The 23553-nt window shown below is 42.3% G+C and overlaps 1 protein-coding gene across 1 annotated transcript; it reads left to right on the top strand.

The window, feature by feature from the left end:
• The first annotated feature begins 10119 nt into the window (after positions 1-10119).
• Positions 10120-11729, top strand: LOC134290594 (uncharacterized protein K02A2.6-like). Its single transcript, XM_062857760.1, has 2 exons — positions 10120-10470; positions 10527-11729. The coding sequence occupies exons 1-2, from the start codon at positions 10120-10122 to the stop codon at positions 11727-11729; spliced, it is 1554 nt and encodes a 517-aa protein (XP_062713744.1).
• The last annotated feature ends 11824 nt before the right edge of the window (positions 11730-23553 follow it).

The raw sequence follows: 23553 nt of genomic DNA, 5'->3' as shown, positions 1-23553 counted from the left end.
CATTATGCAAACAATAAGGGCACCGAGAAGCTTCAAATCCCTTAAATCCACACAGTACGCAGAAAACACGCTTGGGCTTAGAACACTTTTCGTGTTCATGCCCCTGAATTCCGCAGTTGTAGCACACTCCCAAGTGTGGCGGACGGTGTTTGTCCACCAGGGAGCTCAAACATATTATGCCTTCTTGTCGCGACTGTGGAGATTTAGGGATTGGGCTAGTCTTCTCTCGGAGATTTCTTTCGGGTCGACCTCCCGTTTCTTTGAAACGAAGAGGTGGAGGTCTATTTCGTTTTGGTGACGATGGAGGGCTATTCTTGTTGTAGAATACCCTTGGTTTGTACCCATTTCCATTGTCACGAGATTGTTGTTGCTGCTGGCTTTGTTTATAACCATCATATGCAGGCTTACTTGAAATTGTAGATGCTTCCTTGGGAACTCCAAATACTTTTTGGTAAATGGAGGTTTTGGAAGCATCAATAGTCTTTCCGATGAGCATCAACTCGGACAATGTGTTCACCGGCTTGAAGACGAGTACCTGTTTGTAATCAGGCCTCAGGTTTCGCTTGAGGATGTCCAGCTTCTCGTGGGAACTTAGCGGCGCAGGCATAGCACGGAAGATCTTCTCCATCTCAAGATAAAAATCTTGGAAGGATTCATTCCCCTGCTGTCGCCGCTGAGACGCTTTCATCCTCAGCGCAGCATCAAGTTCCGGGTGCACGAAGTTCGCCTTTAACTCGCACACCAGGTGGTTCCAGTTGTAGAACCGCTTCTGGGAACGCATCGCTTGAAACCAAGCCAACGCGTTACCGGTGAACAAATGCATTGCCGAGCTAAACAGTTCTGCCTCGGACATTTGTTCTGACTCAGCGTAATGGTGGACACATTCCAAAAATTCGTTGAGTCCCATTCCTTCGTCATTCCCAGCATACTTCCTGATTTTCCAATCGGCCACCCGTTGGGGCCGACGCTGGTAACCGGTGATCTCCACCGATGTTGCTCTTTCCGGCTGACGCGAAAGCGTTAAATTCGGAAGAGTAGGCTGTTGATAAAAGTGCTGGGAATTGTGCGAAGGTCCGAGATTCTTAAAACTTTTGGAATTGTCCGGATTACGATAGTCAAAACGTCTTTGAAATGGTTGATTGGGTAGTCCAAAGTTCTTGCTAGAAGTTTGCTTCTGCAGGTTCTCCGGAGTACCCAATCCTTCTAACGCTTGCTGATCAAAATCAGGCAAATCCGGTAGATCGGGACTTTGTTGCAATCGAATATCTTGCGTATCTACCGGCAAACTCGGGGAGTTTACGTTAGGAATGATTTTGTTGACGATGTCCTGTAACTCAGAAATCTTCTCGCGCAGTGTTTGCACTTCGCGGTTAGTTTTCTGTAGTCCGGATGCAATCGTACCAATGGACGCAAGGCCGCTACCTAGTTTTCTGACTACATCTTCAAGTGAATCCACTCTGGATGCAGTCCTAGTTTCGCTTTGATTAATTTGCTCTTGCGTCCTTTTAATCTCCGCCCTTATGTCAAGTAAGACATCGCGAATTTCTTCGCCCACCGCCTGATTGGAGGATGCTTCAACGATCGGAAGTTGGTTTCCTTTCGGTGAAACATCCTTTCCCGCGGCAATTTGAGTCAGCAAATCCTCACCATCATCTTCTTTGTCTTCCTCAGTTGGCGTGAGAGGAGGCACCAAACTATTCGCGAAGTGGTAGTTATGGAGGGCTACCATATCGCTCAACAAATCTGCAAAGGTCTTATTGGCCTCCCCCACGACATAGTTTTTGACGATTTGGAGTCGAGCACCCAGATGGAGCAATCTGCTCCGGTAAACCTCCTTGTTCGGACACCTGTACCCCAAATCCTCCTTCATGGACTCAAATTTGCCACGACAAAGCTCCAATTCAGCGTCAATATCCCCTTTAAAGGAGCGGACAGTGGTCTCGGAGCATTTCTGCTCACTGACCAATAACGCTTGCAGTTGACGACGCTTTTTGGAACTGGATTGACCCGATTCAGGAGGGACAACAACACCGCGGGAGTTCAATTCAAAGTCAATTTCGTCAGGTTCTAAGTGATCGGCACGCAAATGGAAGTAGGCGACGTTGAACTCCCCCAACGTCAACATGTCGATCGGCATTTTGACGAATGAGCAACACAAATTTTCAAAATGTGGACGAAATCAAAACTTACCAACTGTTTCGTTAGTATAAATACGGTGAGGAACCAATTTTCGACTTACTGACGGTTCCAAAATGGTTCTCGGTCACCAGGTTGCGTCAAATGCTATCCCAAATCGGCCCAGAAAAATCAAAAATCCCGCCCTGAGAACAAAGAGACCCAAAATGCACCAATTCGTTCTGCAGACGAGACGAATAACCGATTTAGGACACAAAACAACAAAATAAAATAAAATGAACGACCACGCGACTGTGGAAAATATCCCCACCACTGCGTTTATTCCACCCAAAATCCAAATTTTGGTGGAAGTACCCCTCGCTCAGTGAGAAAAAGTCAAATTTACGTTGGGCGCCAATTGTAAGGATAGGCTTTCTGCCCTTACCCGCTGTTACCCGGCAGGGCGGCCTTAAGCAGGGTACCTCCACTAAATATTGGATTTCGGATGAAATTAATTGATAAAATATATAATTGTGCAATTTTAATTACTTATATTTTAATCTGACCTTAGGAGTGTTTTGCCCCGTTTTCCCCCAAGGCACTGGTCGACGTCACTCGTTGGGGCCCTTGCTGCAGTTCTGGTGGTCGGCGCGGTGGTCGTTTTCTGCTCCCGCACGGATTATGGGGAGCTTCCTTCTCTTCTTCTTCTTTCTTCTTCTACACTTCTTCTTATTGGGCACTTTGGAGGTTGCCTAAGCAACCGTCCTTGACTATTAGCAAGGGGGAAGAGCGGGCTCCTTTGTCGGATCCCCCCTAGCGACGGTGGTGAAAAATCACCGGACAGGCTACTCGCCGTATCAAGTCCCGGTAGAAACCTCAGTTTACTACCGCAGGCAGTACGCCCCTTTGTACTGTCCTGCCTTCGTTCTCCTTGGCTATTAGCTACACGGGCGAGACAAAGCTCTATTGACTGAGCCCGTGTAGCGAGAACGGTGGGATTTTAGACGCTTTGCGAACCGCAACGCAATGGCGGTGGTCCTCACCCTAGCACAGCACTATCACAAGCACTACACTTTTCTATGCCCAAACCACGGGCCGGCACAAATAATCGGGGAACAAATGTTCACTAGTTCACTCCCGACGAGGCTAGGAACAACCATCTAGCCAACGGACACCGCGAAAACGGCACTAATTAATTGTTCCGGCACGTCTTTCGCGGAGTTAAAAATGTTGCGTCCGTCGCGATTCGTAGTTGTCGAACTTTCTCCTTTTGCTCGGCTCGACCCAAAACAAAATAGCCACCACACACCGCAAACAATTGTTCAGCTGTTGCTGCTGCTGTCGATGTGTGCCATGTGGTGGGAGAGCTTGGGGGTCAAATGCCTCACCGATACAATAAATGACGATTTTATTTCCCTATTTTAACTAAACTAATTTCAAACAAAAAAATCATAAAAAACAAACAAATTAAAATGTCGCAAAACACAGTGGTGTTCACAAATTCGGCACAAAATTGTAACCGCGGGTTACAACTGCTCTAGTCTTCGCCCCTCCAAACAAATTCCATTTTTTATGTATGAAGTGGCGAAGATTAGAGCAGAATTAAGGGGGGGGGGCTCAAACTACGCACATCACTCGATCCATCGTCGCTGTAAGGTGTCTTGCATACGTGCCTTAATATAAATATATTCCTACCCCTCTCGACTGCCAGTGTGTAACGCCGTTACACAATGTTGGCACCACTAGCTTCTATGTTGGTAGCAGTGCCCAGCGCATGTAGCAACGTTCACCGGTTCGTCGTCACTCATTGAGCAGCAGACAATCGAAGAGGTAAGTTGCATCTGTTGGGCGAAACACTTCGCCGTGCCGAGTGATTACTCTAGATGGAAATTGCCACGACCGCCATCTTCTTGGCCTATTTCCCCCACGATCGGAATCGGAAGTGTTTACATTGGCGATCCTGCCAGATATTTTTGGCCCGTAATCACTCGGTACGGGGATGTGTTTCTATTGGAAATAATCGGTGTAAAAATATTGAAATAGTGATGCGTAGCGAAAATTATCGTGAAGTAAAATGAAGTGTGAAGGGAAACGATTAAAAATCAGGTGTACAATCGTAAAGGTGCGTAAAGAAAACCACCTTCAAAGACCTTCAAGGCGACCGCGAAGTGGTAACGAAAACCACAAGCAAAAGGTGCGTAAAGAAAACCACCTTCAAAGACCTTCAAGGCGACCGCGAAGTGGTAACGAAAACCACAAGCAAAAGGTGTGTAAAGAAAACCACCTCCAAAGACCTTCGAGGCGATCGCGAAGTGGTAAAGAAAACCACAAGCAAAAAAGGTGCGTAAAGAAAACCACCTCCAAAGACCTTCGAGGCGCCGCTGAAGTGGTAACGAAAACCACATGCGAAAAGGTGTGCAAAGTAGTGAGGGAGAAAACTGATAAAATGTGACCATAAACGGAAAGAAAAGTGAAATGATTGCTCATACTGAAATATCTGGAAATCTATTTATTGTTTGAAAAAGAATACGCTGTAGAGTTACAGTGCTAAAACGTTTTTTTTTTTTTGTAATTGTTTCAGATTCCAGATATTGTCGACGCGGAATAAGCTACGAACATAACAATGTCAACTCAAGGCAAATACGTTCGAATCAGTCTGGCCAACGAAAGCGACGTTTCGGATCAAGAATCGAATTCGGCGGAATTTCCTGATGCGGGGAAATACGTCCGTGCTCCGGAGTTTTCTGATGGCGAATGTGGAGAGCAAAACGACGATGATGATGAAAATGTGTATGCTCACCGCAACACAACAGTGGATCCTGTTCGAGAAAATGAAATGCTAAAACAGCAACTTGCCGATATGCGGAAAATGGTAGCGGAGATCACGTCTAGAAACCAAAGTCACCGAGATCACAACACTGAAGCCGACGATGCAGAGGAGAGCTGGAACAACCCTCGCGCAATGTCGTCGTCGCAATCGGAAGGAGGTGTATCGAGCATCAGATGGGATCAGATGAAGCCGTTTCCCAAGAATGTGCCAACGAACAGAATGTTCGAGGAATGGACCAAATACGTCGAAAACTTCGAGATTGCTGCTTCACTATCTAATGCAGTAGACCCCGTTCGACGATCACAGCTACTGTTTTTGTCAATGGGCGATCAGCTGCAAAGCATTGTGCGAGCAGCCAAACTCCGGCCAAACCTAAATGACAAACACTGCTACACCGTTTTCGTTCGGAACATTGAGAAACACCTTCGGTCCATGACGGATACCACCGCAGAGCATGAAGCTTTTTCATGCATGCAGCAAGGCAAAGGGGAGTCAGTGATGAACTTCCATGCTAGACTCATGGAGAAAGCTCGTTTGTGCCAGTACAGCACAAATGATCAGGAACGCTTCGTCCATGCTCAACTGTTGAAGGGAATGACAAATCGTGAGCTGGCCAGAACTGCCAGGACATTCGGCTATGAGACCAGCGTCATCGTGCAAGCCGCTGCGCGTGACGAGTCATATCTCATGGAGACCATGCAGAGAACGGTTGCGGATGATTCAATCAACCAAGTGCGAGGACGGATGCCCAGAACCACTATGAAGCGTGAAAGAGGGGATGAATCCGGCGGGTCACAGAGCAAGAAGTTTCGATCGGACAAACAGCAACCTGGTTCTGGTAGTCGCTGTTCCAGATGCAACAAATGGATGCACCGGAATCGTCTATGCCCAGCTCTGAAGCTTAAGTGCAACAAATGCGGCAAGTTCGGTCACTTTGCTATAGTCTGCAGAACGAGCCGTATTAATGCCGTACAGGACTACGATCTACCACAGCAGTTGAAAGCTGATACCAAGGAAGAAGAGGTAAAGCAGAACTAATTTGATTAATGTTTCATGCAGTTAATAATATATACATACATGTTGAATTCTTATCCAAAAATTCTGTTTTATTTTCTAATAGCTCAATGCACTCTCACTCGAGGACGTGCTGATCGACTGTTGTTTGGGTTCTTCCAGTCCAATTAAGTTCTTGATCGACTCAGGGGCAGACGTGAACGTAATCGGAGGAGCCGACTGGCATAACTTGAGAATGGAACGTGACCGAGAATTAGTTGAACTGAAGCCTATCAAAGTCATCACCGATAGAGGGGTGCGAGCCTACGCATCTAAGACTCCGATGAAGATAGACTTCGCATTCAGAGCCACTATCCGAGTTGTTGGATCAACGAAGTCGGTGGAAGCAGACTTTCTGGTAGTTATTGAAGGAAAGCGCTCTCTACTTGGCAGATCAACAGCAAGCGACTTGGAATTACTATTCGTAAAGGCACAAGTGAACAAGTGTGAAATAATCAACTGTAAAATATTTCCCAAAATGCCGGGGGTAAAAGTCAACTTTAGTATCGACCGGAGTATCCCTCCAACACGAAACGCGTATTACAACATACCCGCAGCTTATCGTGAAGGTGCACGACAACGATTATTGGAAATGGAATCAAGTGGAATTATTGAAAGAGTAACGACTGCTCCGGAATGGATAAGCGGCATGTCCGCAGTATCGAAAGGAAAGGACGATTTCCGGCTGGTCGTTAACATGAGAGCGCCAAACCGTGCTATCAAGAGGGAATATTTTCGGCTGCCGGTTCTTGACGAAATGAAAATTAAGTTGCATGGTGCGCGATATTTCACTAAACTGGATCTAAAAAGTGCCTACTACCATTTGGAACTGAGTGACGAGTCTCGAGACATGACAACATTTTTGGCGGAGAATGGAATGTTCCGATTCACGCGGTTGATGTTCGGGGTCAACTGCGCCCCGGAAATATTTCAACGCGAGATGTCCCGAATCCTGGAAGGTGTTGAAAATAAGATAGTCTACATTGACGATGTCTTACTATTTGCCGCCAGTCTGGAGGAGCTACATAAAACCGTTGCACAGGTACTTCGAATACTCAAGGAAAATAATTTGACCTTGAATACCCAAAAATGCGAATTCGATAAAACGGAAGTAACTTTTCTGGGCCATCGATTGGATGAACATGGATTTCATATCGAAGAGACGAAAATTGGAGCAGTAAGAAAGTTCCGAAGGCCTACTACGACTTCGGAACTGCGAAGTTTTCTTGGGCTAGCATCGTTTGTCAGTCCGTACATAAGGAATTTCGCGACGATTTCGAACCCCTTATGGTCTGTTGTCGCAACCAAAACATGGCATTGGGGTGTTGAACAGGAAGAAGCGTTTAACAAACTGAAGCAACAAATAATAAACTGCACTGTATCACTGGGCTACTTTTCTGAAAACGAAAGCACTGTTCTATACACCGACGCGTCACCTAATGCCTTAGGTGCCGTTTTAGTGCAAGAAAGAGCCGACAAAGACCCACGAATAATCAGTTTTGCGTCGAAGGCCTTGACCGAAACAGAGAAGAAGTATGCCCAAAATCAACGAGAGGCCCTTGGAGCAGTTTGGGCAGTTGAACACTTCTCGTACTTTCTGCTCGGTCGAAAGTTCACGTTGCGTACTGATGCCAAGGGAGTAGCCTTCATTTTCAACCGGTCTCGGGAGAATTCAAAAAGAGCTCTAACTAGAGCGGACGGGTGGGCATTGCGGCTCAGTCCGTATAGTTACGTGGTGGAATACGTAAAAGGCGATGACAACATAGCAGATCCTTCTTCCCGTTTATACCAAGGAGAAGACGAACCGTTTGATGAAGAATCAAGCCCCTGGGAAGTCGCTCATATCGAAGCGAATGCAATTGGTTTCATAACCGATAGTGAAGTCAAAGAATACACCAAGAAGGACGATACCCTACATGAGGTAAGATGTTTTTTTTTCTTCTGTCCAATTCATGTTATAACCAAAACATAATTATAGGTGGCAGAGGCTTTGAACTCAGGAGAATGGCCTAAAAATCTGGGCAGATTTCAAGCGGTATCTGATAACCTGCTGATGAAAGACGGAATGCTGACCAAGCTAGGCTGTGTCGTGATACCCGATCAGCTGCGTCACAAAACTCTTGACGTTGCACACTCTGGTCATCCATCGACAGCAAAGTTTAAAAGCATTCTTCGTGAGCGAGTTTGGTGGCCCGGGATCGCCAAGGATGCTGTTGAATGGGTGAAGGCCTGTGAAACTTGCGCTCTAAATGGACGACCGGAGAAACCAACTCCAATGAGGCGGAAGTTTGCGCCAAAGACAGTTTGGGAAACGATTGCGCTCGATTTTAATGGCCCCTACGCGCGGTTTGGCGGAATATCCATTTTGGTGATTATCGATTACAGGTCGAGGTATGCGATTGCCAGACCTGTGAGATCCACCAGCTTCGAAAACACGAAGAAGATACTGGACGATGTGTTCAATAAGGAGGGGTTTCCTGAGGCCATAAAGTCAGACAATGGACCACCGTTCAACGGAGAGGAGTATAGGAATTACTGCAACATCAGAGGTATTCAGACAGTCTTTTCTACGCCATTTTTTCCACAGCAAAATGGACTTGTGGAGAACTTCATGAAAGTTGTGAATAAGGCAATGTCCACCGCGCTGGCAAGAGGATGTGACTTTCATGAAGAACTTCAAGCAGCGGTGAACGCCCATAACTCGGCAGCCCACACAGTTACAAGATTGCCACCAGAGGAAGTTATGTATGGTAGACGAATCCGACGTGGACTACCTCTGTTGAATCGTGGAAGAGTAGACATAGATGACCGCTTGTTGGATATGCGCGACTCCGAATCAAAACTCTATTCTAAAACTCTGGCGGATGAGCGACGGGGTGCTAAACCATGCGGAGTTCACCCTGGAGACGAAGTCATATTGGAACGTCAAGCTAAATCAAAAGGAGATACGAGATTTGATAAGAAACGGTACACCGTGATCGAAGAGCACAACGGGAGCCTGCTTCTTAACGACGATGATGGTCATCAGGTTCGTCGTCACGTCACCCAGGCTAAAAAAGTCCACAATTGGCGTAATTCGAACGACGCGGAACCATCGGAGGAAACCGTAACTAGTCGACCGTCTAGATCAAAGAAAGTTCCGGGGTACTTGTCAGATTATGTACAGCAACTCGATGAATAATTGATCACGAATGAATTAAACGTTTTGAATTCCTGGAATTACGAAATTAAATGAAAATCATTGGTTAAATAATTTACATGGTTTATTTACTCACATTTTTATCCTTTCGTCACGCACTGGGGGCATATTTTATCATCCCGATTCGGTTTTCAAAATTGGAATCCTATTTTTCAGGGTGGATTGAAGGTTGACTACGCTGTTTTTTTTTTTTTATTTGTGCTGTCATAATGAGACCAACGCTCTTAGGATTTCCAGGAAGGCAGAAACGAGTTCCGAGGATGTGCACTTCATTGTGGGGTTTGCCGAAGTCGATGCCAGATGTGTCCTAAAATCTTGTAGAATGCCGAATGGAAATGCTCCGTCGGTGCCTGCAGCAGCTGTCTTCCGTTTCGAAAAAACCGTCAATGCCTACTACGAAACACTTTACGGCTAGAGTTTCACTCCTGTTTTTTCTTCGAATCGGTAGGAAGCAGAGTGAAAATAGTGGAGCTGTCAAGAATTTGGTAGATGTTTCTGGAGTTTCGTTGCATGATTGCGTTGTTTTCATCAGGATACGATGCAATTTTCTTGATGGAAACCAATGTTTACCCTGCAATCTGCTCAGTGAGGTGTGTGTGGTTCAATAGGGCACCGCATTGTTTTGATTTTGTATGGGATTTTGAAGTTTCTTGGCCTTGTTGTTTACACAATTTCTGTGAGAGTGAAAGAGAAGAAGAGAATTTCATGCAGTGACCTATTGTCAGCAACCACATACTTGTCAGCACGCACACTGGTGTGTGTACGATGAGATGTCAAAGTCAAACCGCCAGGGTGTCCAGGGATGCCGATCGGGTTAGGGGTGTTCGAATTCAAACATCGATCAAAGCGCTCGAATAAATAGCATACACGGAAAGATTTTTTTTTATTATATTTTATTATGCCTCTCAAGAAAAATCAGAATATGGCAGTTGAACACTTCTCGTACTTTCTGCTCGGTCGAAAGTTCACGTTGCGTACTGATGCCAAGGGAGTAGCCTTCATTTTCAACCGGTCTCGGGAGAATTCAAAAAGAGCTCTAACTAGAGCGGACGGGTGGGCATTGCGGCTCAGTCCGTATAGTTACGTGGTGGAATACGTAAAAGGCGATGACAACATAGCAGATCCTTCTTCCCGTTTATACCAAGGAGAAGACGAACCGTTTGATGAAGAATCAAGCCCCTGGGAAGTCGCTCATATCGAAGCGAATGCAATTGGTTTCATAACCGATAGTGAAGTCAAAGAATACACCAAGAAGGACGATACCCTACATGAGGTAAGATGTTTTTTTTCTTCTGTCCAATTCATGTTATAACCAAAACATAATTATAGGTGGCAGAGGCTTTGAACTCAGGAGAATGGCCTAAAAATCTGGGCAGATTTCAAGCGGTATCTGATAACCTGCTGATGAAAGACGGAATGCTGACCAAGCTAGGCTGTGTCGTGATACCCGATCAGCTGCGTCACAAAACTCTTGACGTTGCACACTCTGGTCATCCATCGACAGCAAAGTTTAAAAGCATTCTTCGTGAGCGAGTTTGGTGGCCCGGGATCGCCAAGGATGCTGTTGAATGGGTGAAGGCCTGTGAAACTTGCGCTCTAAATGGACGACCGGAGAAACCAACTCCAATGAGGCGGAAGTTTGCGCCAAAGACAGTTTGGGAAACGATTGCGCTCGATTTTAATGGCCCCTACGCGCGGTTTGGCGGAATATCCATTTTGGTGATTATCGATTACAGGTCGAGGTATGCGATTGCCAGACCTGTGAGATCCACCAGCTTCGGAAACACGAAGAAGATACTGGACGATGTGTTCAATAAGGAGGGGTTTCCTGAGGCCATAAAGTCAGACAATGGACCACCGTTCAACGGAGAGGAGTATAGGAATTACTGCAACATCAGAGGTATTCAGACAGTCTTTTCTACGCCATTTTTTCCACAGCAAAATGGACTTGTGGAGAACTTCATGAAAGTTGTGAATAAGGCAATGTCCACCGCGCTGGCAAGAGGATGTGACTTTCATGAAGAACTTCAAGCAGCGGTGAACGCCCATAACTCGGCAGCCCACACAGTTACAAGATTGCCACCAGAGGAAGTTATGTATGGTAGACGAATCCGACGTGGACTACCTCTGTTGAATCGTGGAAGAGTAGACATAGATGACCGCTTGTTGGATATGCGCGACTCCGAATCAAAACTCTATTCTAAAACTCTGGCGGATGAGCGACGGGGTGCTAAACCATGCGGAGTTCACCCTGGAGACGAAGTCATATTGGAACGTCAAGCTAAATCAAAAGGAGATACGAGATTTGATAAGAAACGGTACACCGTGATCGAAGAGCACAACGGGAGCCTGCTTCTTAACGACGATGATGGTCATCAGGTTCGTCGTCACGTCACCCAGGCTAAAAAAGTCCACAATTGGCGTAATTCGAACGACGCGGAACCATCGGAGGAAACCGTAACTAGTCGACCGTCTAGATCAAAGAAAGTTCCGGGGTACTTGTCAGATTATGTACAGCAACTCGATGAATAATTGATCACGAATGAATTAAACGTTTTGAATTCCTGGAATTACGAAATTAAATGAAAATCATTGGTTAAATAATTTACATGGTTTATTTACTCACATTTTTATCCTTTCGTCACGCACTGGGGGCATATTTTATCATCCCGATTCGGTTTTCAAAATTGGAATCCTATTTTTCAGGGTGGATTGAAGGTTGACTACGCTGTTTTTTTTTTTTTATTTGTGCTGTCATAATGAGACCAACGCTCTTAGGATTTCCAGGAAGGCAGAAACGAGTTCCGAGGATGTGCACTTCATTGTGGGGTTTGCCGAAGTCGATGCCAGATGTGTCCTAAAATCTTGTAGAATGCCGAATGGAAATGCTCCGTCGGTGCCTGCAGCAGCTGTCTTCCGTTTCGAAAAAACCGTCAATGCCTAGTACGAAACACTTTACGGCTAGAGTTTCACTCCTGTTTTTTCTTCGAATCGGTAGGAAGCAGAGTGAAAATAGTGGAGCTGTCAAGAATTTGGTAGATGTTTCTGGAGTTTCGTTGCATGATTGCGTTGTTTTCATCAGGATACGATGCAATTTTCTTGATGGAAACCAATGTTTACCCTGCAATCTGCTCAGTGAGGTGTGTGTGGTTCAATAGGGCACCGCATTGTTTTGATTTTGTATGGGATTTTGAAGTTTCTTGGCCTTGTTGTTTACACAATTTCTGTGAGAGTGAAAGAGAAGAAGAGAATTTCATGCAGTGACCTATTGTCAGCAACCACATACTTGTCAGCACGCACACTGGTGTGTGTACGATGAGATGTCAAAGTCAAACCGCCAGGGTGTCACACGCAAAAAAATATTCCCGTTAGATGTACGTGATTCATCACTTGAATTGAAATATGCTTTCCTTATTCCTAGTTTATCGGATTCCGATAAAAGCCTCTAATTCATTAGTAATCTCTACGTGATATTCCCATTCGAGCTACATTTTATCATATTCTTGCTACGTGATTGGTCACGTAGCACTCCAGCTTTAAGTGACTTTCCTGTGTGAAAACTACCAAAATCAACATGGCGCCGGACATCCTCGCAGACCTCTGGATATTATTCGCATTTTTCGGAGATTTTCAAACGTAAGTAATCGAAATAAATAGTAAATTTACTTTTCAAACAATTATTTATATCAATTATTCCAGAGTGTGATATTGGACTTAATAATCTGTTGACGCTGTCCCTGCAGGATTTGGAAGTACTTGGAGCGAACGGGTACGGATTGATCGTACGAGATACTTTTTGCGCGTATCAGCTCGCGGAGAAAACGAAACGTAAGTTCTCGTGCTTAAAATACTTGGTTTTCAAATAAATTAATTATTCATTAATTCTATTTTTAGACAACCCAGAATGCTCAACTGATGCTCAACGGAAGTGCGCTTCAGACTTATTGGAAGCGGTGGCGTCCGGTTTGTTACATGCAGAAAAAGCGAGAAGAATTTGTGATTAGAATAAGTGTTTATTTATTTTGTTTTCTTTTTATTTATAAACTGCTTAATAAACTGAATGCGTTTATTTATCAAGTGTATTAATCCGGGTGAAATGAATAACAAAATATTCCATGATGATACATAATATCAGTAAAATCCAGTGGTAATTATTGGAGGTTCATGATAATCTGGCAGCTGTTTAAGATAAACTGGAAAATCACGTATTTGTTATCTGACAACTTTTTACAATGAACTAGGATCTGGCTGGCTTTGCATTGCCGGACCCCCAAGTTGATTTTACGTGAAAAATACAGTGGAAAAAATCTATGTATGCTTTCACGTAAACCTAAGGTGAATATTATTTTGGGTGCAGGGATGCCGATCGGGTTAGGGGTGTTCGAATTCAAACATCGATCAAAGCGCTCGAATAAATAGCATACACGGAAAGATTTTTTTTTATTATATTTTATTATGCCTCTCAAGAAAAATCAGAATATGGCGATTATCTGCCTCTGGCTTCTGATATCAGCGCGACAGTCACTAATCATAACAGCGTCACCAGATTTAAAAGTATATAATTCCACTATATGGGGTTTGACAGCAAAAACACTCATTCCACTGAGCTACTCTTGCCGTTCGTCACAAATACATTCGAAAACATCTGTCACTTCGCGAAACCCACGTGCTTTTGTTTTTGGCGGGAACACTTTTTCTTTTGTTTTGCCTTGCGACTGTCATGCGGCGGTATGCCTTGCGAGCGTACGACCGCCGCAGGACTCTAATAAAAGATAAGCGCGACAATATAATGCTGCACATTGGTGAATGAAAATAAAAATTAGTTTTTTGTGATTTAAGTTTTTTTTGTGATTTGCAGGTTAGCTAATTAAGGTGCTTATATAAAAATTGATGGCAAGGATGACTTGTGTCTGTATTAGTAATAATAAACTCATCTTATGTGTGCGTATTTATTTATTTTTTTAAAGAAGGGGAAGGATGTAAGGTGTCTTGCATACGTGCCTTAATATAAATATATTCCTACCCCTCTCGACTGCCAGTGTGTAACGCCGTTACACAATGTTGGCACCACTAGCTTCTATGTTGGTAGCAGTGCCCAGCGCATGTAGCAACGTTCACCGGTTCGTCGTCACTCATTGAGCAGCAGACAATCGAAGAGGTAAGTTGCATCTGTTGGGCGAAACACTTCGCCGTGCCGAGTGATTACTCTAGATGGAAATTGCCACGACCGCCATCTTCTTGGCCTATTTCCCCCACGATCGGAATCGGAAGTGTTTACAGTCGCCTTGATTAATCGTATCAGTTTATCTGAGAATCCGTATTCGTGCATAATCTGCCATAACTGATCTCGATCGATTGTATCATACGTCACATCATATCGATGAACAAGTGATGTATGGGCACGTTGTATTCGCGTCATTTCTGCAACACCTAGCGGATGGCGAACATCTGGTCTCCATGAATCCAGCCTGTTGCAGGTCAGGGGCTGGAAGTCTTTCGTCCTGTGCACTTACTCCTAGATCTGTTATCACGCCACCTTCGGTACTTGCAACGTCGCCATTGAGGTGCTCATCGTAATGCTGCCGCCACCTCTCGACTACCTCACGCTCGCTCGTGAGAATATTCCCGTAATTATCTCGGCACATGTCGGCTTGTGACACAAAGCCTCTGCGCGAGCGGTTGAGCTACTTTCGTGTGTCCTTAGCGCGGTACAGCTCTTCCATCGCTTCGCGATCTCGTTCTTCCTGCTGGCGCTTCTTTATCCGGAAGATCTGCCTGTTCCGCGCCTGTCTGTTACGTGCCTCATTCGCTCTCGTACGGTGTTGCAGCATTCTCGCCCATGCTGCATTATTCTCGTTTTTCAACTGCTCACATTCGCCGTCGTACCAGTCGTTTCTGTGATCCGGAGTCCCGAAGCCTAATGCTGTAGCCGAGGTATTACCTATCGAATGTCCGTCCAACCATCTTCAAGTGTAGCTGCGCCAATCTGCTCTTTTATTGGTAGGGCCACTGCTAACTGCTGCGCGTAGTCTTGAGCCACTTCTACGTTACGCAGCTGCTCGTTGTTGAGCCGTGGCGTCCGACTTCACGCAAAAACGGCTACGCTCAAAAATGTGTTTGACCTGCACATTTTTAGTAAACATCCATGCCGCACATGACTGTGTTGGAAACACACATTTTTTTAAAATTGCTCGTACGCTCACATGAGCATGTATTTTGCAATAATTTCCACATGGCAGCTCACTGGGTTTATAAACCACCTTCAAATACCGAAAAATATTGATATTTTGCAAAAATGTGAGCGTACGAGCAATTTAAAAAAAATGTGTGTTTCCAACACAGTCCCTGTGCGGCATGGGCGCTACTCAAAAATGAGCGTTTTTATTTTAGAGAGTTCGACGCGTGATAATAACTGTCGAAAGTTTTGAGCGCATGCATACAGCGACTAAGTACACCCTTATACCCCGGACAGACATGTGATACGAGTGTGATTCCTGTACAACGGTACGCAGTGTCAAGAAAATTCTAACAAGACTGACTTGAACTGAGAGAATTTTCAGTATGGCACTCATTTCAAACGCAATTGTACAGTGATTCTTGTATCACAAGTGTGTCATAAGTATTAAATGAAACAACATAGCGCACGAGTAACTTTCACGAAGCGAGCAAAAAGACAAAGGATTTTTCACTCATATTTGTGTACGACTGGATCAACACAAAAAATGTGCTGATCCGGTGTTACACAAATTTGCGTGAAAATTCTTTTGTCTGTTCGGTCGCTGCGTGAAAGTTACTCGTTGCGCTGTGTACATCGAGTTCTGCGTGCATTGGTTACATCCGAGAAGAATTTACCGTCGATTAGAACGTGGTCGTGGCTTTGTGGATATCTTTGCGGGGGAAGAAGGTGCTTCGGACTACCAGGCTGCAAAGTTTACGCATCGCTGGGCGTTATCATTCGATACGGCGTGGAGGCTGTTTCGCCAGATTACCGGTTTGTACATTTCCTCCCTTCCTTCCTGCGCATTCACGTTGCCGACAACGATTTTCACGTCACGTGACGAGCAACCATCGTATGTTAGCTCTAGCTGCGTGTAGAACGCTTATTTCTGGTCATCATTCCTTGATGGGGGCAGCGCACGTTGATGATGCTGTAGTTGAAGAAACGGCCCTTAACTCTCAACATGCACATTAGACCTGTCCAACTTTTCAAAAATGTTATCTGATTCTCAAGTCCACCCCCATATTTTGATTGGCATCCTAAAAGAAGTAACTGGTCAAAATTTCAGCCAAATCCATTAAAATTAAGAGGTGCATCAAATCAATTTTGTGTTTTTCGACTATTTTTGAACTTCAAAAAATCATAACTACTCTAAAACATGTCAAAACTTAATTCTTTTGGCAGAAATTGAAAGCTATACTTGTCTGCTACAACTTCTCCGAGCAACGTGTGCCAATAAAATTGAAGGAAACATGTGTAATTATCACATTTGTAATCAGAACCTTAAAAAGTTGATTTTTTGATAGATTTTGTTCTGGAATACCCTAATATACGTAATAAGTTGGATTTTTCAAAACGGCATCATATTCTCCAATGTTTTTTGGTTATTTGCTTCTTTGGCACCAATGCTGTAGGAGTTGAGCAAAAATTACTAAAATTCGTGAAAGCCAAATGTGGCCTAAAACTAGCTTTTCGGGTGCAATCACGCTTTGGCGCGCAAAAAGTGGCATCGCGTCAGCACTGATCCAGAGTTACAGTATGTGACTCCCCCTTTCTGGCGAGACTAGCCTTATAAAGCCAACCACGTCCTTGGGAGATAAGATCAATATGTCAGCAGGCACTAAAAATGGCTTTCTGAGGACTTAGAACCTACGATGGGTGAGTGCACCCCTTTTATGCTAGAACTAGGTAACTCGTTTTGGGATGTACGGGTAAAAATGGCTGGTAAAACTTATCCTGCTATTAAACAAACTCTTTGTTGGACATAAAAGAAGAATCATTATGTGTTTTTGTCGTTTCAATCGACGAGCTTTTGTTTATTGTGGTGTACGTTCAGATATAAACAAATTGCTCGCGGTTTTGCCAAACCAGTTACCTAGTTCTAGCATTAAGGGGATGACATGTTCCCACCTGGTTCTTACCAGTTTCAGCATACTTTGGTTCGTTTCGTTTCTAGCAATTAAGCGTCGGTTACACTTTTTGTGTGGTGGGGATTTTTTTATTACCGAACAGGTTTGGGCCGAAGGGTCTCCGATTTCAATGAAAATTTCACCAGAGCTAGAGGTCGTGGATATATGATCATATATGAAATTCAAAAAAATCATAGAGGACTATGTTCCCGGAAAACGCTAGATGAAATTTCACGATTTTCCAAATTTTTATAAAATACCCCAAACTTCAAAAAATCATATCTCAAAAACTATGCATCGTAGAACATACTTTTTTAGTGAAATCGACGTCAAATCGGTGTCAAAGTTACGTTGCAATGAGCGAATGTCATTTGCTCGTTGCAATGCAAATGTGTTGCAACAAGTGAACGGCCGCTGTTGTAGATGGCTTCCTATGAAAATATAGCGAATGGCCGTTGGTTTTTTGGCTATATCTCCAAAACGGTAGGAGATTCCATTTTGGTGTCAAAGAACGAAAGGAAGAACATTAGTTTCTGCGCTTAGAAAAAAATTGTTGAAATAATCTATGATACAGACGGTACTTTTATCAGCATTTTTAGACGTTTTTTTCCTATGGTGAAAAATTTTCTGAGAATTTTTTTTCTTGGTGTATTTTTATTAGATTGCTGAGGTAATTTGGCGTCGATTTCACTAAAAAAAAAAATTGTTCTACGATGCATAGTTTTTGAGATATGATTTTTTGAAGTTTGGGATGTTTTATAAAATTTTGAAACATGGTGAAATTTCATCTGGCGTTTTCCGGGAAAATAGTCCTCTATGATTTTATTGAATTCCATATATGATCTACAGGGGATGGCCAAAATGTTTGGGATAGGCAACTTTTTTACTTCCACAAAAAAAATCAACATGCTGTAACTTTTTATATAGTGCATCAAAAAATCTCGAATTTTGACTGTTTGTCAACCTACTATATTTGCATTATTGGTACAAATTTGGGCTCGATTGATTAATATTTCGCGAAGTAAGAACCGTTCGGGTAAAACACTATTTTTTAGACAGCTCATTTTTGAACTGTCATATCTCGGAAACCAGTGAACCGAATTAAATGAATTTTTTAACGTTTATCAACAATATATTGATACTTAATACGACGTTATAAAATGTTATATTTTCTCTTGACGAATTAAGTTATACCGGGTTGAAATTTTTACCCATATAGAGGAAAATAAGTCAAATTTACAATACCACACAAAAATTATGCAATGTGTTCTTCCTCCAATCTGAATAGGCTCTAATATATCTGATTAGAGATAATTTGAGAACAGAAGTGGAAAATCTTTGGATATCAACACTAAAATTTATTGACATTGATGTGAAAAAATTACATTTTTTCGAGAAAAATCCAAAAAGTGTCAATCCATGATAACTTTTTTCGATGTTTAAAAAGTACCTATGTTTTAATAGTTTGTGAAGCATTTACATATTGTTAGTGTACGTTCAAAATTTCATTCAATTCGGTTCACTGGTTTCCGAAATATGACAGCTCAAAAATGAGTTGTCTGAAAAATAGTGTTTTACCCGAACGGTTCTAACTTTGCGAAAGATTTATCAATCGAGCTCAAATTTGTACCAATGATGCACATATAATAGGTTGACAAACAGTCAAAATTTGAGATTTTTTGATGCGCTCCATACAAAGTTATAGCATGTTGAACTTTTTTGTGAGAGAAAAAAAGTTGCCTATCCCAAACATTTTGGCCATCCCCTGTATATCTCCGACCTCTAGCTCTGGTGAAATTTTCATTGAAATGGAGACCCTTCGGCCCTCGCTTCGGCCCAAACCTGTTCGGTAATAAAAAAAATCTCCTGGTGCATGGAATAATCGGTTTGTTTACTTGCTGCTCGTCAAACAGTAAATGACGTGTGAACAAATATTTTAGACGATTGAACATTATTTGCAAGGTAACACAAGTTTACAAAATAAAACGAAAGTCGAAACGAACTTCTGTCAACAACCAAAATTTTGAAGCACAATTTAGTGCTGATTTCGAAACCGACCTTCAAAAAATTTTAAGTAGAACAGTTTTTGAATTTTAGCAACTTTTCAAAAGATGTAATTCACTAAAATTTAAATATATTGCGTTTTGTTCAACCAATTTTAAATCTTTTTTCATAGATTAAAAGCTGAATACAATACCATTCGATCATCTGAATATAGGTTTTGCGTCAGATTAATGAAATTCAAGATATTGGCGATTTTAGGGACAATCTTCTTAAATTTTAGCAAAATTTCCAAAATTTTTTGAAGAAATGTATTTTTTCCAATAAGAAAAAACCAACTTAAAATTTTTTTCTCGACGTTTATTTGACATATCATATGTAGGCGAGTTACAGTAAAAATTTCAGCTCAATCGGAGCATTGATTATGGATATAGATAGTAGAGTAAACATAGATCCGCGGACACCGCTGACTAAAATTTTTCAAGCGTGTAAGTAGTAATTTTCAAGAGTGCGACGTTTGAATATGACGTCATGCGCTCCATTGATGTTGTCCAAATCGTGACGTCATGCTCTGAGACTCAGGTCTCAGGTCATGCTCGTTTGGATACAGATTTTGACAGTTCGTTTGGATACAACGGATTCATCAACACGGATCTATGTTTACTCTACCTGAGACGAGACTCGCGAAGAGGAAAAAAAGCAACGTCAAGTGTAGCCCAACTGGGCTGTCAGTTGTAGCCCGTTTGATTACGTTACCTAAAACGAGGAAAGTATTGCTATCCGAGATAAATTCTGAAGCCAAATTTCACTCCGAGCAGCATTTTCTTCTCCTGTACTGTCAAAAGTAAATTGATAACAAAATATTCCAATGATTTCTTTGCTTGACAATTGTTGGCGATGAAAAATTTCACCTCAACATGATTTTGTGCGTGAATGGAATTCAGTCACACTGCATGTGAGGTAATGCGGTCACGTACGTGTTTGAACCACAAACCCAAAATATAATGTCAACACAGATAGGAAGATGAAAAAATAACAAAGTGGAGAAAAAGAAGACCGTCTTCGCGAGTCTCGTCTCAGTACTCTACTATCTATAATTATGGAGAATATTTAAGATGTTTGAGGTGAGTGACTTTGCAGAACAAAAATCGATTTCAAATCATCAACGTTGTATGGAAAGTCGAAAAAATTTCCTCTCTACTGTATTTTTTTTCTTTCACGTTTTCGAACTCAGGGCATGATTCTACACCAAAAATGATCATCAGCTTACCGAGTTCAAAAATGCTGTAAACTAGTGTAATCTAAAGCCTTCAGTACACGCTTTGCCAAGTGTGCAAATATTTGGCAAAATTAGACAAATTTATTTGTCATGCGTGTACTGACCAAATAAATTTGCAATAACATTGTTGTGCAAATATTTGCCTAACTTTGTCATAGCCAATATTTTCTGATATTTCAAATTGAGCACTTTTCAAGTAAGGCAATATACCAAATATTTGGTCATGTTTGCAACTCCAATCAGTACTCGAGTGACAAACATGTGCAAATGTGAGTTTGCCAATGGACTTATCCACCGATGAACCGAATTCATCGCGGTCCGAGAATTTTGACACTAGAGCGGGGCCGTTCCAATCAGAATTGGACGATTCTGATTGGAACAGACCCCGCTCTAGTGTCAAAATTCTCGGACCGCGATGAATAGACCATTCCCGTGAAATTTTTTTATGTGCTCTACGGCTTTCCGCTAATTTATAGAACAAACTTTCCCAAAGAACCCATATGTTTAGAAGCCTCTAACTATTGAAAAACAGCAAAAAATGTGCGAAGCTCTATTTTACACCCCTGACCCCCTTTTATTTTGCTTTGGTGAAAATGCGTTTGATCCCATCCTCCCCCCTCTGACGTTTCACATATGAGGTGAATTCGCATCAGCTGATGGCTGTCAACTTTGTTTTTTGTTTTTGGATCGAGAAAAAAAAATCAGAAAAGAGGTTGGGGGATTTGTTGTAAATATATCAAACTGCTGACTGCAAACATTTTTTATCGAAAACACTGTTGTACTAGGTGGGTATTACATTTTTTCTATTCTACATATATATAAAATCATCGTTTTCATCCCGACGCCTGCTGGCAGCGGACGATAGGTTCCAAACGTGGTTCAGGAGCCACAGACATGAAATCATGAAAATAGATTCTCCGGGCAACAGTTCAGACTACGTAGTTAGCATCTACCAGGGCAAAGTTACCATTCGGATAGTGACCAGCATCACCGGCGTAGCACCGTCATTGAGGAGGAACCCAAGCGGGTGAAAGTTGGTCTTCACAACAAGGACAGATATAGTGACAGGATTCCGAAAATGACGCAGCATAGGCCACCAATTTCCAAAATCAGATGACGAGTGATAGCTAGAGAAGCAACAGTAATTTGAATTATTTGTTTCATTCCTCTGGTCTGATCTTACTCTTGCGACCAGTATGACATCCGGATCATTTTTTAACAAAAGGATTCGCCGCGATGGACATTCGTTCAACAACTCAATTGACAATAACTGGGACGCGCATCGACAGACGTTCCATTTGGGGCCGAATGGTATTGGTCGTGCAAACAACAACCGGTATCCGGAAGATGGCCATTATTCCCAACACTCCGCACCTCGTTTTTTTTTGTCGATTAGGTACTACATAATTCAAGGACCGAGTGATTTGTCATCAAATTCATATTTGACTGTAACTTTTGGTGGATATGATGACCCAGGATCATTCCAGCGACCTCACTCTAGCAGCAGTATCTATATTCTGAAAAGCTTCTGACACCACAAATTGTCATTGCCCCGAATGGCTACTAACCCTACAACAGCCTATTAAACCACATCATTTCACAAATATACAGGTCGGAACTCGGGTCGGACTTGATTATCCGGAATCTCACTTTGAAAATTTCCAAACATGTATCTAGTCATCACCTAATTCCTATCACTTTTTTTTCGGTTCCTAATTCCGTTCACACCATGCAAAACAAATGGCATGAATGAATTTGGGAATCAAAAAAAGCATTGGAATTACGTGATATAACGGTATAATATATTATGTTTGAGAGATTTAAAACGCGAGTCATACAATTTGATTCCAATTGTATACTAAAACTTAAAAAAGCTATAGCTATCAGTAAGTGAAACCTGTTTTAGGTGCTAGTCTACTGTATCTGTTAAAATTAAGTGATGGCTCAAATGCTATAATTGATAAATTAATGAGTTTTTTTTTTATTTTGAACAAATGCTGTTCAATGATGAAGAAACTTCAAATCAAAAACGCTTTTTGTTAGGTGATTGCATCATGTGACGCACAGGGCACTCAGGGGCTGTCTATTTATTTCGCAAGGAAATTTTAACAATTTTTGACTCCACCACCCCCTGTTATTTTTTTTGTATGAGAGCCCAAAAAATTGTTGTCTGGCTCGAAAGATTTTTCAAACCCTTGCTCTCCATATAAACCCTTACGTAATTAATGGACGTAGTCCCTTAGCACCAAATGGAAGCTACAATATAGAACGCTATTGAATTCTATTCTGATTGGACGTTTCGTTGTCGAAATATCATTCAAATAGTAGGTATTTCGGAGCAATATTATATGACTAAGAGATAAATCAGTTAGGGTATCTGAATGTATTTCTCATATATTTGTTAACCGATTTAAGATCTGAATTTCTGTATCATACCATTTTATTCGGGCAGTTGTTCTAAAAGCCGAACTTGGATGTGGGTTACGTTTATATGTTTTCATTTAGCCTTCGTCAAGAGTATCAAAAGGTGTTTTATATTCTGGGACGTTCTAGTTGTTCCAAACTGTCCTATAGTGAAGTCCTTCAAATCTACAAGAACATTTGAAGCTCTTGACATCTACAATATCATTTAGAAATACTACAGGGATATTCCAGGTCAGTCAAACTACCCTGGGATTCAGGACTTCAGGTCTACACTCCTAACAATAGCCATATCTGCTATACTGAGTAACGTTGCATATTTATCCGTGGTTACTGGACTAATCTGAAGTCTACTTTTTTATTATAAACCTTTGGGACATTCAGGTTCGTCCAAACTGTTCTATAATGAAGTCCTTCAAATCTACAAGAAAAACTTTATATGTTTTCGCCATAAATAAAAGTATTGCGTAATCTTCTGGGATCGGCGAAGCTCTTGAAATTTCGAATGTCATTTAGAGACACTACAGG

This window comes from Aedes albopictus, chromosome 1 (genome assembly GCF_035046485.1).
Source record: "Aedes albopictus strain Foshan chromosome 1, AalbF5, whole genome shotgun sequence".
Classification (NCBI taxonomy): domain Eukaryota; kingdom Metazoa; phylum Arthropoda; class Insecta; order Diptera; family Culicidae; genus Aedes; species Aedes albopictus.
The sequence above is the reverse complement of the archived record's forward strand: the minus strand, read 5'-3'. Positions and strand labels throughout refer to the sequence as shown.